Consider the following 15943-nt stretch of genomic DNA (forward strand, 5'->3'; position numbering starts at 1 on the left):
GGCTACGGAGCATAAAGGGCATGTAAACGAGTGAAGCGGCCGCACAGAATTTTTGCCTCTCACCCTGAGTTTGAGGACATAGTACAGCGGCACAGAGAACGTCCAAAAGGGCGTTTTTCTCGGGTTAAAGGGCACTCGAAACGCGTTATCCGTTTGCTCCGGACCTCCGTAAACAATGGATGGAATCCTCGATAGTGGATCCTCCGGTTTCACGCCTGGCCACTAAGACCCTGTTATCTGTCCCTAGGATTTCCTCGATTAAGGATCCCACGGACTGCCTTATTGAGAGCCTAGCTCGTTCAGTATATGAGGCGTCAGGGTCTGCACTCGCTCCCTCGTTCGCAGCCAAGGCTATGATATCATAGTCAGAAACATTAAACAGGGTCGCGCAGGAGCAGGATCTACCTGCAGAGATCTCGGAGGTCACAGGTCAGATGACGATAGCCGGAGATTATGTAATGAATGCGTTTTTGGATGCAGCCAATTGTTCAGCACTTGCTGCCGCTACTGCAATCTCTATCTGTAGAGCCCTATGGTTAAGGACATGGCGGGCCGATTCTACTTCCAAGAAGTCCTTGGCTTCCCTGCCTGATCAGTGTGGCCGCCTATTTTTTAATCAACTTATCTCCGACTCCACAGGAGGAAGGAGCGGGTTTCTCCCCCCAACAGAAGGTTAGATCTTTTTTTTTCGTCACCCGGTTCAGGCACGTTTTCGGGCCTTTCGCAGTGCCACCGGCCATTCTAGGCCGGGCGTGACGGCAGTGGTCAGGTGGCGGCCGGTAAGCAGCCTGAGCCTAGTCCGGGACCCGAATAGGAGACGGTCTGGGGTCATGTGTTGAAACTCTCCGGGTAGGACTACAGGGCCCAATTCCGCCACCTCAGGCCGCCCCAACCAGGATAAGAAGCGGCAGGTCATATAGAGCCAACCCATTGGGGAGAATGCGTGCTCAAGAGGCCAGATCGAGGGGACCCAGATCCTAAGGATCATCGGCCAAATGACTTGAGGTCTTTACCAGACGACACCAGCATGTGGGCGGCTGCCTACTCTGTTTTCACCACGTCTGGGACAACATCGCTCACGACGCATGGGTAAAAGAGTTGGTGTCCTCAGGTTACAAAATAGAATTTGTCGGATACCCTCCAAGAAGGTTTTTTTTCCTTCCTGGCTTCCCTGGGTGGATACCCAGGGAAGGGCTCTATTGGGAGCCATCAAGTCGCTCCTGCACAACGGAGTCATTGTTCCAGTGCCGGAACATGGAAGAACTCAGGGGTTCTATTCAAACCTTTTTGGGTCCCCAAAAAGGACGGGCCTGTCAGGCCTGTTTTTGGACCTAAAGCTTCTGAACAAATTCATCAGGATCAGACATTTCCGGTTGGAGTCTCTACGTTCAGTCATAGCGGTCATGGAACAGTGAGAATATTTGGCCTCAATTGACAGCCATGACGCTTTTCTGCATATTCCCATTTTTTCCTCATCAGAGGCGGCTACGCTTCGCCATCAGCGTTCAGCATTTTAAGTTTGTAGCGCTACCCTTCGGGCTAGCCACGGCTCCCGTTGTGTTCACAAAGGTTTTGGCAATTGTCAGGGCCACACTGCATTCTCGAGGCATAGCCGTCTTGCCTTATCTGGACGACCTCTTGGTCAAGGGCCCGTCAATACGGGCAGGTGAGGAAGGTGTCAACATCACGCTAGATACTCTTGCCGCTTAGATGGTTGGTCAATGCAAAGAGATCATCCCTTGTGCCAGCTCAGAGGATCTCCTTCCTAGGGATGATCTTCGACACTTGCTGAGGGTTGATAATTCTCCCTCAGGAAAGGGCGCTACTCTCCGGCAGGGAGTCCGGACACTACGCCAACCAGTCCCTCATACCATCCGATCCACGATAAGGATCCTAGGGAAAATGGTGGCAGCAGTCGAAGCGATACCTTTCGTCCAGTTCCATCCTTCACCCTCTGCAGCACGCCTCGTCTCAGCCTGGGACAAGAATCCTTTCACGCTCGATCGGCGGTGCAAACTGGCCTCTCAAGTCAGGCAGTCGCTCGGATGGTGGATAACCAGTTCCTCTCTGGCCTATGTCATGGGCTGATAATGACAATTGACGTCAGTCTCCTCGGTTGGGGAGCGGGGTTTCGCCACCACACAACCCAGAAACGGTGGTCGCACAGGAGGCACGCCTCCCAATCAATTTATTGGGGGATGCGAGCAATTCGGCTGGCTCTGCAGAGGTTTCATCACTTGCTAGCAGGCCGTCCTGTCCGGATTCTATCGGACATCACCACGGCGGTGGTTTACATAATTCGTCAGGGGGGCACCCGCAGCAGAACAATCATGCGCGAGGTGGAGCACGTTCTTCAGTGAGCCGAAGCAAACCACTCGGTGATTTCGGCTGTCCACATCCCGGGAGTGGAAAATTGGGCGGCAGACTTCCTCAGCCGGCAGGGTCTTGCATCCGGAGAGTGGTCTCTACATCCCGAAGTTCTTCAACAGTTTTGTCAACTGTGGGGAGCTCCGGATGTGGACCTGACTGTTTCCAGAGTGAATGCCAAGGTGCCCACATATGTCTCTCGGGCCAGGGACCCGCAGGCATTCGCGGGGGATCTGCCATGGAACCAGTTTTGCCTCCCATATCTATTTCCCCCACTGCCACTACTCCCGAGAGTCAGCAAAGGGATCAAGACGGAAGGGGGGCCGGCGATTCTGCTGGCCCCAGACTGGCCCCGTTGAACGTGGTACGCAAATCTAAGGAAGCTGCTCGCCGACGTTCCTGGGCGCCTGCTAGAGCGTCCAGATCTACCGTCTCAAGGGCCAATTTGCCACCCGAACTCAGGGACCCTGTGTTTGACGGCAGGGCCGTTGAATCTCAGATTCTAACCCAGGCAGGGTTCGGGAGCAAGGTGGTCGTTACAACGATTAGCGCCCGGAGGCCTGCTTCAGCATGAATTTACCACCACACCTGGAAGGGTTCTTTGCTTGATGGCGAGGGGCGGTGTTTCTCCGCTAAGATTCTCGATCTCCAACATCTTGGTTTTTCTCCAGTCAGGCTCAGAGAGCCCGGAGAGCTCAGTCGTTAGAGCATTAGACTCGGGCTTTGCCCCAGGTGTCCGTATCCGTCCTGTTCCAGTGCAGGGTTACTGCCAATTTGCAGGTGAGAACTTTTCATCCATGGAGTGTTCCACTTGATACCTCCCTATATGGCGCCGATGGACGCCTGGGTTCTGAACATGGTCTTAAGCGTTCTGCAGGAAGCTCCATTGGAACTGTTTCAGGATACCTTTCCTGGAAAAATTGTTCCCCTAGTGGCCATCACTTCCATCAGGCGGGTTTTTCAGAGCTGGCGGCTCTATCCTGCCGAGCTCCGTTCCTCACTTTCCATAAGTATAAGGTGGTTCTCAGACCAGCCCCTCTTTTTCTGCGAAGGTCGTGTCCTCTTTTTCACATCAATGAAGATGTTGTTTTGTCTTCATTTTTTCCAGCACCGGTGCACCGTGTGGAAGAAGGCTCTTCACACGTTAGACCTAGTAAGAGCCCTCCGGAGGTACGTATCACGGACGGCACCCTTTCCTCAGACGGATACGCTGTTCGTGCTCCCTGAAGAACGCAGGAAGGAACTCGCTGCCTCAAAGTCGATCATTGCCAGATGGATTCATTTGACTATTCAGGAGTCCTACTGCATTAGAGGCACGCCGATTCCAGCAGGGATCAGAGCGCACTCTACTCGGGCAGTGGGCGCCTCTTGGGCGCTTCGGCACCAGGCTTCGACGGAACAGGTTTGCAAGGCAGCAACCTGGTCCAGCCTGCGCACATTTGACAAACATAATATCCATGCTCAGGCCTCGGCGGATGCAAGCCTGGGTAGAAGGATTTTCCAAGCAACGGTGGCGCACCTTTAAACAGGAGGTGAATGTAGCTTGGATCGGTGAGTCATTCTCCCACCCAGGGACTGCTTTTGGACGTCCCACAGTATCTGTGTCCCCCAATGAGATGAAGGAGAAACATGCATTTTTGTGAGTACTCACCGTAAAATCCTTTTCTCCGAGATGCTCATTGGGGGACACAGCACCCACCCTATTAGCCAGTTGGCTCTTGTTTAAATGAATATGTGTTTACTTATTTGATATAAAGGTGGTGTTTTCCTTTGGACATGTTGTACTGTATTAAGGCTGATTTGTTGTCCTCCTACTGCTTTGGCACCAAACTGATTTCCGCCCGCAATAGGGGCGAGGGTGTATACTGAGGAGGAGGAGCTAACCTCTTTTTTTCACTTAGTGTCAGCCTCCTAGCGGCAGAAGCATACACCCACAGTATCTGTGTCCCCCAATGAGCGTCTCGGAGAAAAGGATTTTACGGTGAGTACTCACAAAAATCCATGTTTCTCAACGTTTAACCCCCCCCGGCTTCCTGATTTCAGGGGGTGGTGCACTCCTGCTTGATTGACAGTTTGGGCTAGTGGCATCGTTGCTCCATTAGTCCAAACTCTGCAGTCTCCCTCTGCAAAATCAGAGGGGTGCAGGGCACTGAAGCTGGCCATATCTAGTGATCCAACCAGCTTCAGAGCAGCGCATACAAGCTCTATTGGAAAGCTCTTATAAGCACTGTGTTGCCTGCATAGGAAACTGTCTACTTCTGTTGCATAGGTTGAAAAAAGAACTAGGTCCATTAAGTTCAACCGTTCTCCATCAATTGTGCATTTTGTCACTAATTTAACTATAACCCACAATGTTGTGTTGAGGAAATCGTCCAGCCCTTTTTCAAAAGCTGTCATAGTGTCTGCCATTACTACCTCTCATGGTCAGCATTCCATAATCTGACTGCTCTAACTGTAAAGAACCCTTTCCTATTTAGCTGCCGGAATCCTCTTTCTTCTGCCCGTAATGAGTGCCTCTTGGTCCTTAGTATGGTCTTTGTAAGGAATAAGTCATGTGCAAGTCTTTTGCCTCCCACGCATATATTTATACATGTAAATGAGATCCCCTTTGAAGCATCTTTTTTCTAAGCTAAACAAGCCCAACTTTTCCATCTTCTCATCATATGAGAGGCCTTCCGTCCCTTATAATAATCTAGTTGCCGCCTTTGAACTGATTCTAATTTCTGAATTCCCTTTTTAAAATGTGAAGCCCAAAACTGGATCCCATATTCTAGATGTGGCCTCACCAGTGATTTATACAGGGGTAATAATACGTTGGGATCTCGCTATTTTATCTCTTTTTATACATCCTAAAAACTTGTTTGCTTTTGCATCTGCTGCTTGACATTGAGTACTGCTGCTCAGCTTACTTGTAACCAGAATACCAACGGGCCTTCTCCTGTTCTGTAGCCCCAAGTATACTCCCATTTAATGTATATGCAGCAATAGGATTACTCCGTCCCAGGTGCATTACGCTATATTTATCTTCATTAATCCTCATTTGCTAAGTGTTTGCCCATTCGGTCATCTTATTCAGTCAAGGTCAGATTTTATTATCCTACATAGTTTAGTGTCGTCAGCAAAGACTGACACTTTACTCTCAATCCAATCCACAAGGTAATAAGAGGTTAAAAAGAATCAGTTGTAGCAGAGATCCCCCGCGGTCCCCACTGCCCCCAGTACAGATCCCCCGCGGTCCCCACTGCCCCCAGTACAGATCCCCTGCGGTCCCCACTGCCCCCAGTACAGATCCCCGCGGTCCCCACTGCCCCCAGTTCAGATGCCCGCGGTACCCACTGCCCCCAGTACAGATCCCACTTGGTACCCACTGCTGACTATATCCCATTTAGAGAACTTTGCATTTATAACGACTTTGTTACCTGTCATTTAGCCAATTCCTTACCCATCTGCATATAGTTTCCCCCAATCCTTGCTTCTGGAGCTTCAGTATAATTCTGCAAACTCATTTGATACTGTTCCACATAACAAAATCCAGATAAATCACAATGGCTGCATTACCAACATCCAGAGTTGCACTCACCTCCTCATAGAAACCCATCATGTTAGTTAGATATTACTTATTCTTCATGAATCCTTGCTGGTTGTCATTTATTATATTCTCTGCAATATATCTCTGCAGGCCATCTCTTATAATGCCATCAAAAACTTTGCACACTACTGATGTCAGGCTTACAACAAGTAAATAACAAAGTTGGTTGTTCTTACAAGCATGTCAAACTATCATGATGAGAATGGAGATATAGGAATAAGCCTCCTGTAAGATCCACGGATAAAAAATATTACAATCTGACGTTCATTCTCCCCCCGACATCTGCTATCCGGAAAGGAATTGTCCCCATATATATTATATTTTCAACCTGACAGAGCTGGGCAAAGTTCAGCACACGGGACACATCGGGGCCTCTGGCTGTTCCAGTTTTGGCCCATGGACCGACACAGCTGAAGGGCAGAAACAGTGTCTCACGGACCGCACCGTGCTCTTGCCCACCGTCCATCGACTGCTGCATGCTGTGACTGCTGTCTGCATCCTCGGTATGCGGACAGAGGTGAATACATTGGTAAAAGGAGCTGCTCCATTCTTCAGTCAGCGCATGCGCCTGAGCTAGCGTCTACTGTGCGGACAGTCAGTGCATTGGAGACAGGTGCAGAGCGCCGGGGGGAACGGAAGCAAGGGGAGTATGTGTTATGTGGTTTGTTTTTTTTATTTTCCCTTATGTGTATGGGATGTTTTTACGTATATAGGAGGCTATGTGGGGGATCATTCTGTATATGGGGACCTATACGAGGGCTCACACTGTATTAGGGCTATGTGTGGGCTCATACTGTATATGAGGGGGCTATGCGGGGGCTCATACTCTACATAGAGAGGCTATGCAGGTGCTCACACTGCATGCAGGAGCTATGGAGGGGTACCATACTGTTTATAGAGGAGGGCATGCTTTGGCTCTTACAGTATATAGGCGGCTGTGTGTGAGCTCATACAGCATATAAGTGGGCTGTGTGGGCTCATAAGGTATATAGGGGGATGACCGCATACTTCACTTCAGTTCAATATTAAGTGATGCAATTAATATTAACATAAAATAATTATATGTTAATATTAAAATTGAGAAGAGTTCATTAGTCTATTGGTTCGGCCCTCCACAACTGTCACTGTCTCGCATGTGGCCCCTCAAGAAAATTGTCCGCACTGGAATTTGTTCCCAGAATGAGCCTAGATTCATGCACGGCAGTATGTATAGTATCGAGCACTAGCGCTGTTGCGTCATATTGGGAATGTAAAGTATAAAATCTCTTTGTATTGTTGCAGGATCATTCATGCCTTTAGGTCACATGCTCACACAGCGCATGTCCTATCAGATCGCTTCCGGTCTCTCCTACCTACACAGGAAGAACGTCATTTTCTGTGATCTCAAATCGGACAACATCCTCGTCTGGTCCCTGGATGTCCGAGAAACTGTGAACATAAAACTGTCAGACTATGGCATCTCGCGTCTCTCATTCCACGAAGGGGCCCTAGGTGTAGAGGGCACACCAGGATACCAAGCGCCTGAAATCCGTCCCCGGGTCGTCTATGATGAAAAGGTCAGTCCTAAGACTCTGTGCTAAATCACATGATTTACATTGTATTCTATGCGTAATTCACATACCCTTTAAAAGAAAAAGTAAGACACATTCTGGAAATAATATAGTTACTGCATTTCTATTATTAATTTATGATTAAAATTGGCCGTGTTGGTTGTAAGCATGTTCCCACATGCTTTATGCATCCATTAGCCCTCTGTGTCTGTACTGTTACACACTTAACATTATGGCTGGTCCATACAATCAGGGCAATTGTTACCACCCACCTTTCGTGTCTCCCCTTTTCCTCATAGATTGTAAGCTTGCGAGCAGGGCTCTCATTCCTCTTGGTATCTGTTATGATCTATGTGATTATTGTTATGCTGTAATGTCTATTGTCTGTACAAATCCCCTCTGAAATGTAAAGTGCTGCGAAATATGTCGGCGCTATAGAAATAAAATGTATTATTATTATAAGAAATTGAGTAAATGCGCACTAGTTATGATGAATACGGGGAACACAGGAGTGCTACTGTTCAGAGCATGGCCTACACTTTACATTTGTACCCGCTTCCAAGCTGAGCAGAACATTCTCATTCATTGACCAAAAATAAATATCTTGCAAATGGTGAGGAATTGAAGCATCATGTCTATTAGAATGTTGTGTAACTCTTTATTTTATACAGTAGGTAACATTAGGAGTTTAAATGGAATCTGTTACAATTTTTTTACACCTAATCTGAGAGCACCTTAATGTATAGAAAGAGACGCTGATTCCAGTGATGTGTCACTTACTGGGCTGCTTAGATAATCTTCTGCCGATAAAACAGTGATTTTTATCACTAGATGACTCTGTATGACCCCGCCTCAGCTACTGATTGGCAGCTTTTTGTCCAAGCAGTGTGTACACAGGAAGCTGCCAATCAGTGGTGTGGGCGGGGTTATACGCAGCTCAGCATTCAGAGCACTGCGTGATCTGCAGCAGAGAAAACAGTGATTTTCTCAAAGTGACTGCAATCTGCTCAGTAAGTCATACATCACTGAAAACAGGGTCTCCGGCCCTACATGATCTCAGATGGGCTAGAAAAAACCTGGGGACAGATTGCTTTTTACAGTGTAAAAGTGTTTATATATTACCAGCGCTGCATAGTGTTGCTCATTGGTTGGGGGGAGTGGTCCAGGATCCTGGGACCTCCACTGATCAATCAAAACACTCATCTGAAGTGCGCAGTTCCTGCATGAGCAGCTCACATACAGCTGTGGACAGGCTCGATAGTGTCTATGGGTCTATACAATCAGTCTCCCTGATCTCATACATAGCTCTATGTGGGCAGATCATGCAGAAACTGCACACTTCAGAGCTGTGTTTTGACCAATAAATGGGGGTCTCAGAACCCGGACCCCCACCAAGCAGCAGTACTTATGAAGTGCCGAGAATATATAAAAACTTTTTCAAAAGAATAGTTATATTTTAAAGCCAAAAGCTCTCTTTAAGCTAAATCATTTTCTTGGCTGTTAGATATGATGATGGACACCGATGACATGGCTGTAATGTGATGAGATGAGTAATCTGGCACATTCCGTCTCTAGTTGTCTCATTAGAGGTGTCTACCCCACTTTATCACACTTGTACCTCCCTTTGTCTTCCACCAGCATCAAACATTCCAATAACGTTCAATTAGATTCTATTCCGGGATGTTTGATGTAAGGGAATTCCAACGTCAGCTCTTTCCCTTTTGTAGATCTTTAATACATAGCGACATTTCGGACCCGCTCATTTAATGCACCCTGACCAGTGAACAGTACGTACTTTGTATCTGCTAATTAGCTGCCCGTATGGAAAATACATTTGCCTTTGTGTTTGAATGGACTAAATACTCACGTGTGCTTATAAGTTTGTAGAATGCTTGTTTGTTAAAGAATGGGACAAAAACTTGGAAAAATGTTTTTTCTTCATTAAGTAATCATTATTTTTAGTAGTAATAGTTATCTTTGTCAAATACGAGCTGAAGTACCAAATTTTGAAAGCATTTTCACCAGGGTTAAGATAGTTGTTAGTAGTAAAACTGCAACCTCTATTATTTCAAGTGAAGATCGGTGCAAAAACCAGAAACAATTTCACTATAATGTAAATGAAAAGAAAGTCAGCACTCGCCCTTCGTTTAGAAGAAAATACAGACCTTTTTAATTTTTATTATTGGACATTTCACAAAGAAGTGCAAAAATGCTAGCAGCGTGCAGTAATCTCATAGACATGGCAGACAATGAACGTTTCGTGCTGGTTTGCGCTTCTACTGTTCCAGCTAGAACCGAGTGTACCGTGTTTTGGACCGAGTGTACCGTATTTTGTATATGAGAAACACTATTGAAACACTGATGGTAAAAACTAACGGCCGGACCAAAAATCAAATTTTTTTTCTTCATTTGCAAGAAGAATACAGTCATCTGAAAAAGTCAGTCGTATAACCGACAAACAATTGTCCACATTGATACTTTACCACTCATGGCCAGACAAGTTTGAAGTCTTTTAAATGGGGGAAAATGCGATTTTTATTTTTTTGCACATGTTGCCAGAAAGCAGCAGTCTAAATGTTAATGCTGAGCATGAGAACCAAAAGGTCTTCACGTTGGAGAGAGAGTTCTGCAGCACAACCTCATCATAGAAAAGTAAAACACTGGTCCACCAAAAGGTCTTCATCCATTAAATTATGTTATCCTCAATTTTAATTGAATGTCATAGATCTAAAAGGGCATTGTGTCTTCTTGTGGAGGCCACCAAACTGGCGCAAGGAGACTTATAGGCTTGGCAATGCTACCTGGGAAAAGGTATGCCCCAATGGAAATCTTGCCAAGTGTCCCTGTGCAATGGAGACACATGGTGTTCTGTACATCCACCAACCTAGTGGTCTTGTAAATGTCAGACAAATAGGATTTTACTGATTTGGATTTGTAATGAAAGACTAAATGTTAAACTAATAGTTTGTTTTCTCCCTGGAGGACGATATATTGCTTTACCAATTGGATAAAGTTAAACATTCTGTAAGAAGTGAGTGTACGATATGATGGAATATTGGTTAGAATTGATGCCACCTGAGCTGGGGCCACACATAGACCAATATTCTGATTATAAACCCCATCCTTAGGGCTTGTGCACACGTCTTATTTAGGCTTAACCCTACTGAAAAAGCGCTAAATACCCCTTAAAAAGAATGAACATATCCACACAATGTACACACATTTTTAATCACAGCTTTCATGCGTCTTGGCAGGCTTTCCCCCAGTCTTTCACACTGCTTCTGGCACAAAAAATTAAGTAGTTCTTCTTTGTTTGATGGCTTGTGACTATCCATCATCCTCTTGATTACATTCCAGAGGTTTTCAATAGGGTTCAGGTCTGGAGAATGGGCTGCCCATGACAGGGTTTTTATGTGGTGGTCTCTTTTTGCCAGAGCTGTAGGTGATCAAAAAGAAGCTTCAGGAAAACCACCACCCATGGTCTCCTCGTGAGTAGTCTTCTGGTTCTAAAATGATGCAAGTACGCCGGCATCTAAAAGACGTCATGTACACACACCCTTTTATAGGTTGTATTATGGATGACTGAATACTGTATTTTTAGTGTTATATATGGTGCATATTTTATTTTTTCACTTTTATTCTTCTGATAAGGTGGACATGTTCTCCTATGGGATGGTTCTGTATGAGCTACTCTCTGGTCAACGACCATCTTTGGGTCAACATCAACTCCAGATTTCCAAAAAGTTGTCAAAGGGCATACGTCCTGTCTTGGGGCGCCCAGAGGAAGTTCAGTTCTCTAGGCTGCAAGAGCTGATGATGGAGTGCTGGGACACAAAACCAGAGAAGGTGAGTCCACATCTGCTGGGATGGAGAGAAAATGTCATTTGTATATCTGAATACCAGTATCAGACGTGGCAGTGCAAAAGCTCCTTTAAAACCCTAATGCTGTGAATAAAATATAGCTGGTGTAGCTAAGCTTGTACATCATGGGAGGTAACAGAAGCTGAAATTCAGCTCTTCCCTAAGACATGTTGTTTGTAGTGACAATATTGTAAGTCATATTTTCCTAATTCTGGGGTAATGAGCCTAGAAAGGATTGTAATGTATGAAGTCCTCATGGCACAGCTGCTAGTATGTATGCCAGCTGCACAAGTGTTTGGCTGACCCCTGTATAAGGTGTATGAGCACCTTTAAGCCTTTGATAATTTCAGGTGAACTTTATGAGAACAGTAAGTCATCAGGCAAACTACCTTGTCGCCCAGGGGCAACATGGAAGTAAGGAAAGGATGAAGAGACCACAACTGTAGTTCGGCTGTGTCATTTTTTTTTTCCATCTATTTCGGTATTTACTTTACATGCCATACGTGTGAAGCAAGTTTCATGATTTTTATTTCTACAGTCTTCCAAACCTGCACAATTTAATGCTAATCTCATGCTCAGACTTAACGACTGTATATTCTCGAGTATTACCAGAGTTTTTCAGCACTTTTTTTGTGCTGAAAACACCCCCCCCCCCCCCCCCTCGGCTTAAGAAGATGGCAGGGGAGGTAGAGCAGCGGGTCACAGGAGGCAGGAGCTGGCAGTGCGCACTACTTAAGAGTCACAAATATTCTCCACTCACCACTCCCAAAGGCGTGGAGTGAAGTGAATATTCTGTCCCTTAATAAGCCTGGACACGCGATCGCCCTGCCGCAAGAGCTGCTGACAGCGCATCAAGATTCTGCAATGGTGGACAGGGAAGGTAAGTAGGATGTGTTTTTTTTATATTTTTTTAATGCTTTTCTCAAGGGGGCCTGCATACAAGGATAGCGAGGAGGAACCATGCACACAAGGATAGGAATGAGGAACCATGCATACAAAGATAGGGATGAAAAATATAAAAAACCTACAAGAGAAAAAATGAGCAAAAACCCTGCTGTAACTAGGGAAATAAAAAGCAAAAATTGCATTTAAATAACAGAGTTTTAAGTAATACTCCTTTTGATCAAAAATAGCATAAAGGCCATCCCACCATGACAAGGTAACTCTGATCGGGACAATCCTACACTGTCTAATATTAAAAACCTTGTGTCATAATTGACCTCCGTGTGTGAATAAGGGCAGACAAAAGGACGGGGCCCAACCAGTGGACACCAGTCTGAGGAAGGATAGGGTTAAGATGACCATGCATACAAGTATGCGGATGAAGGGGCCATGCATACAAGGATGGGGATAAGATGGCCATGCATACAAGGATGGGAATGAGGAACCATGCATACAAGGATAGGGATGCGATGGCCATGCATACAAGGATAGGGATGAGGGGACAATACATACCAGGATAGTGATGAAGGAATAATGCATACCAGGATATGGATGAGGGGACAATGCATACCAGGATATGGATGAGGGGACAATGCATACCAGGATAGGGATGAGGGGACAATGCATACCAGGATATGGATGAGGGGACAATGCATACCAGGATAGGGATGAGGGGACAATGCATACCAGGATAGGGATGAGGGGACAGTGCATACCAGAATAGGGATGAGGGGACAATGCATACCAGGATAGGGATGAGGTGACCATGCATACCAGGGTAGGGATGAGAAGTCGTGCATACCGGGATAGGGATGAGGTGACAATGCATATGGGGCTTATACTCAAGTCAATAAGTTTTTCTTGGCAAAATCAGGTGCCTTGGCTTGTACTCGGGTTGGCTTATTCACGAGTATATAAGGTAGTTTTTTTTATATTTACCTTTGATTCTATACCTGATCTGGGTGTTTCATGTTTTCTAGCGTCCTCTTGCTGCGTCAGTGGTCCGACGTATGAATGATCCGAGTTTCTCAGTGTTCAAGTATCATGTGTTGTGTGGAATGCAGGAGACGTTCTGTGCATCCAGAGAGCAAGACAATACCATCGTGTTGTGGGCAGGAAACGGGCAAGCCAGGTACCACACACAGACAGGACTGCAACTCCTAAAATATTTCCATTTTTAATGTTCATAGCTTGAATGAGCTGAGAGAATATATGTATTTGTTATATGTGTGCATATGTATTTGCAACATGCACGCGTGTGTATATGTATGTGTTTGTAGGTGTGTGTGTGTGTATAAGTATACAGTATATAAAACACAACACCCCCCCCGGCTTAAGCACGAGTCATTTTCGCCTGCGGAGAAAGGGGAGGGTGAGTGGCGGAGCAGCAGGTCACAGGAGACAGGAGCCTGCGACTATAGCTATGACCGTAACTTATAGCGCGCACAGTTACGGCCGTAGACGCCAGCTTCCAGCAACTGTTAAAAAAAAAAAAACTTACCTTCGCTGCGCGCCCTCGCAGCATCCAGTTCCGGCTTCCAGCAGCTCCTGCGGCCGAACGATCACGTGTTCCTGGTGAGTGGAGAGAGGTGAATATTCATTACCTTAAAGGGAATCTGTCACCCCTTTTTTGAGATATCATATAGCGATATCATTCAATTGTGTGTCACATAAGGATTTTCTTAGTACTTTTGCTTCCCCCTGACCCCGCACCTTTCATGCATAAATACCTTTTTTTATATCGGCTCAGATGTATGTAAACTGCCGCTGTCTGGTCTGCTGGGCAGGGCTTATTCACCTGCTCCCCCCCCCTCCCTGTCTTGCTCTACGCATTTCTTCTTGTGTAGAGCAAGACAGGGAGGGGGGAGCAGTTGAGTAAGCCCCACCCAGCAGACCAGACAGCGGCAGTTTACATACATCTGAGCAGATATAAAAAGGTATTTATGCATGAAAGGTGCGGGGTCAGGGGGAAGCAAAAGTACTAAGAGAATCCTTATGTGACACACAATTGAATGATATCGTTATATGATATCTCAAAAAAGGGGTGACAGATTCCCTTTAATGAGCGGGGACACATGATCGCTCGGCCGCAGGAGCTGTTGGAAGCCGGAACAGGATGCCGCGAGGGCGCACAGGGAAGCTAAATAGGAGGGTTTTTTATCTTATGCTTTTCTCATGGGGGGGCCATGCATACAAGGATAGGGATGAGGAGCCATGCATACCAGGACAGGGATGAGGAGCCATGCATACCAGGACAGGGATGAGGAGCCATGCATACCAGGACAGGGATGAGGAGCCATGCATACCAGGACAGGGGTGAGGGGACAATGCATACCAGGACAGGGGTGAGGGGACAATGCATACCAGGACAGGGGTGAGGGGACAATGCATACCAGGACAGGGGTGAGGGGACAATGCATACCTGGCTTATACTCGAGTCATTACGTTTTCCCAGTTTTTCGTGGCCAAATTAAGTCCCTCGGCTTATACTCTGGTTGACTTATACATGAGTATCTACGCTAATTGAAATCAAAGGAGACTGGAAAATGTGGTCAAGCATCAGGCTTCATTGTGCTACAAGCATCTACAGTAAAATTCCTTCAATAATTCTTGTTCCTCTCAATATTTCTCATTAAAGCGCAGAACTGTCTCTTCTGCAGGAACTACACTGTCGTTGATATCGGGAAAGGTCAGGTGGAAGTTCGGGGGCTTAGCTGCCCCGGCCTGAGGATGTTCAGTCAGCTGAAAATCCAGAATACTTTGTGGATTTCTACTGAGGTGGGGGAAAAAAAACTGAGCAAACTCGCTCAGCAACGTAGCTGTCACGCCAGTTCCAAAATTTTTGTTGAAAAGCAAAATTTTAGAAAAATTTCTCATTAAATACAAAACCCTTTTGAATTAGCTAAAGGAAATATCATTTTGTTTTTGTTAATTCCCACAAAACAAGCAAATCTGTTTTTATGCTGCCAGTCTTGTAAAATTTTCTAAATTTCCATTTATTTATTTTTATTTTGCAGGACCAAAAAATATCAATTTACAGTCTGCAGGGCATGTGTCCTCTAAGTGCTCCCCTGAAAGAAGTTGATACACCGGCGATTGTAACCTGCTTCCTGACACTTTCTGTTGTAAAAGTAGGTGCCTGAACAAATGTGTTAGCACGATGTTGTAAAATTGATTACCATGTCAATACAGCAAAGACTGAAGAGGAACAGGCGCAAAGGAAGAAACTGTGTCGTCTGCTAAGGTCATTTGCACATTAAAGGCATTTGTAGCATGTCCACAGGATGTGCCATAAGTTTTTTTTCTAGGTGTAGATCCCAAATCTATAGAGAGAATATGGGATTTTGCCCTTAAGGTTTTCCTGACCTCCTAGAGACATGACTAAAGAGCTCTAAGAATCTACGCAACCACCTCTCCATGACGTTTCTATGTATAATTGATGAGCAGCAGATAAGGGGACCCCTGTCATCCCGATAGGTGAAGGTCCCAAATGTGGAAAGTCCTACCAGAAATTTTTGACTTATCCTATGAAAATGCTATAAATGCCCGGCGCCATAAATATCTTTTGAAAAATAACACTTTTAGCCTTGGGGTTTGTGCACACGTTGAGTATTTCACTGCAGAATTTACTGCA

At 45.8% G+C, this 15943-nt stretch overlaps 1 protein-coding gene across 3 annotated transcripts in view; it reads left to right on the plus strand.

Annotated features, from left to right (window-relative positions):
• The window catches only part of LRRK1 (leucine rich repeat kinase 1), a 147578-nt gene that overhangs the window by 109840 nt on the left and 21795 nt on the right, over positions 1 to 15943 (plus strand). For 2 of the 3 annotated variants that reach the window (XM_073568823.1, XM_073568824.1), the window contains 5 exons: positions 7238 to 7512; positions 11158 to 11352; positions 13290 to 13441; positions 14970 to 15087; positions 15327 to 15440. In XM_073568823.1, the coding sequence (XP_073424924.1) occupies positions 7238 to 7512; positions 11158 to 11352; positions 13290 to 13441; positions 14970 to 15087; positions 15327 to 15440 (854 nt within the window). The remainder of the gene's footprint in view (positions 1 to 7237; positions 7513 to 11157; positions 11353 to 13289; positions 13442 to 14969; positions 15088 to 15326; positions 15441 to 15943) is intronic. The other variant, XM_073568825.1, reaches the window with a different exon arrangement.

Source organism: Dendrobates tinctorius, unplaced genomic scaffold (genome assembly GCF_039654945.1).
Source record: "Dendrobates tinctorius isolate UK_male_01 unplaced genomic scaffold, ASM3965494v1 ptg000022l, whole genome shotgun sequence".
NCBI lineage: Eukaryota > Metazoa > Chordata > Amphibia > Anura > Dendrobatidae > Dendrobates > Dendrobates tinctorius.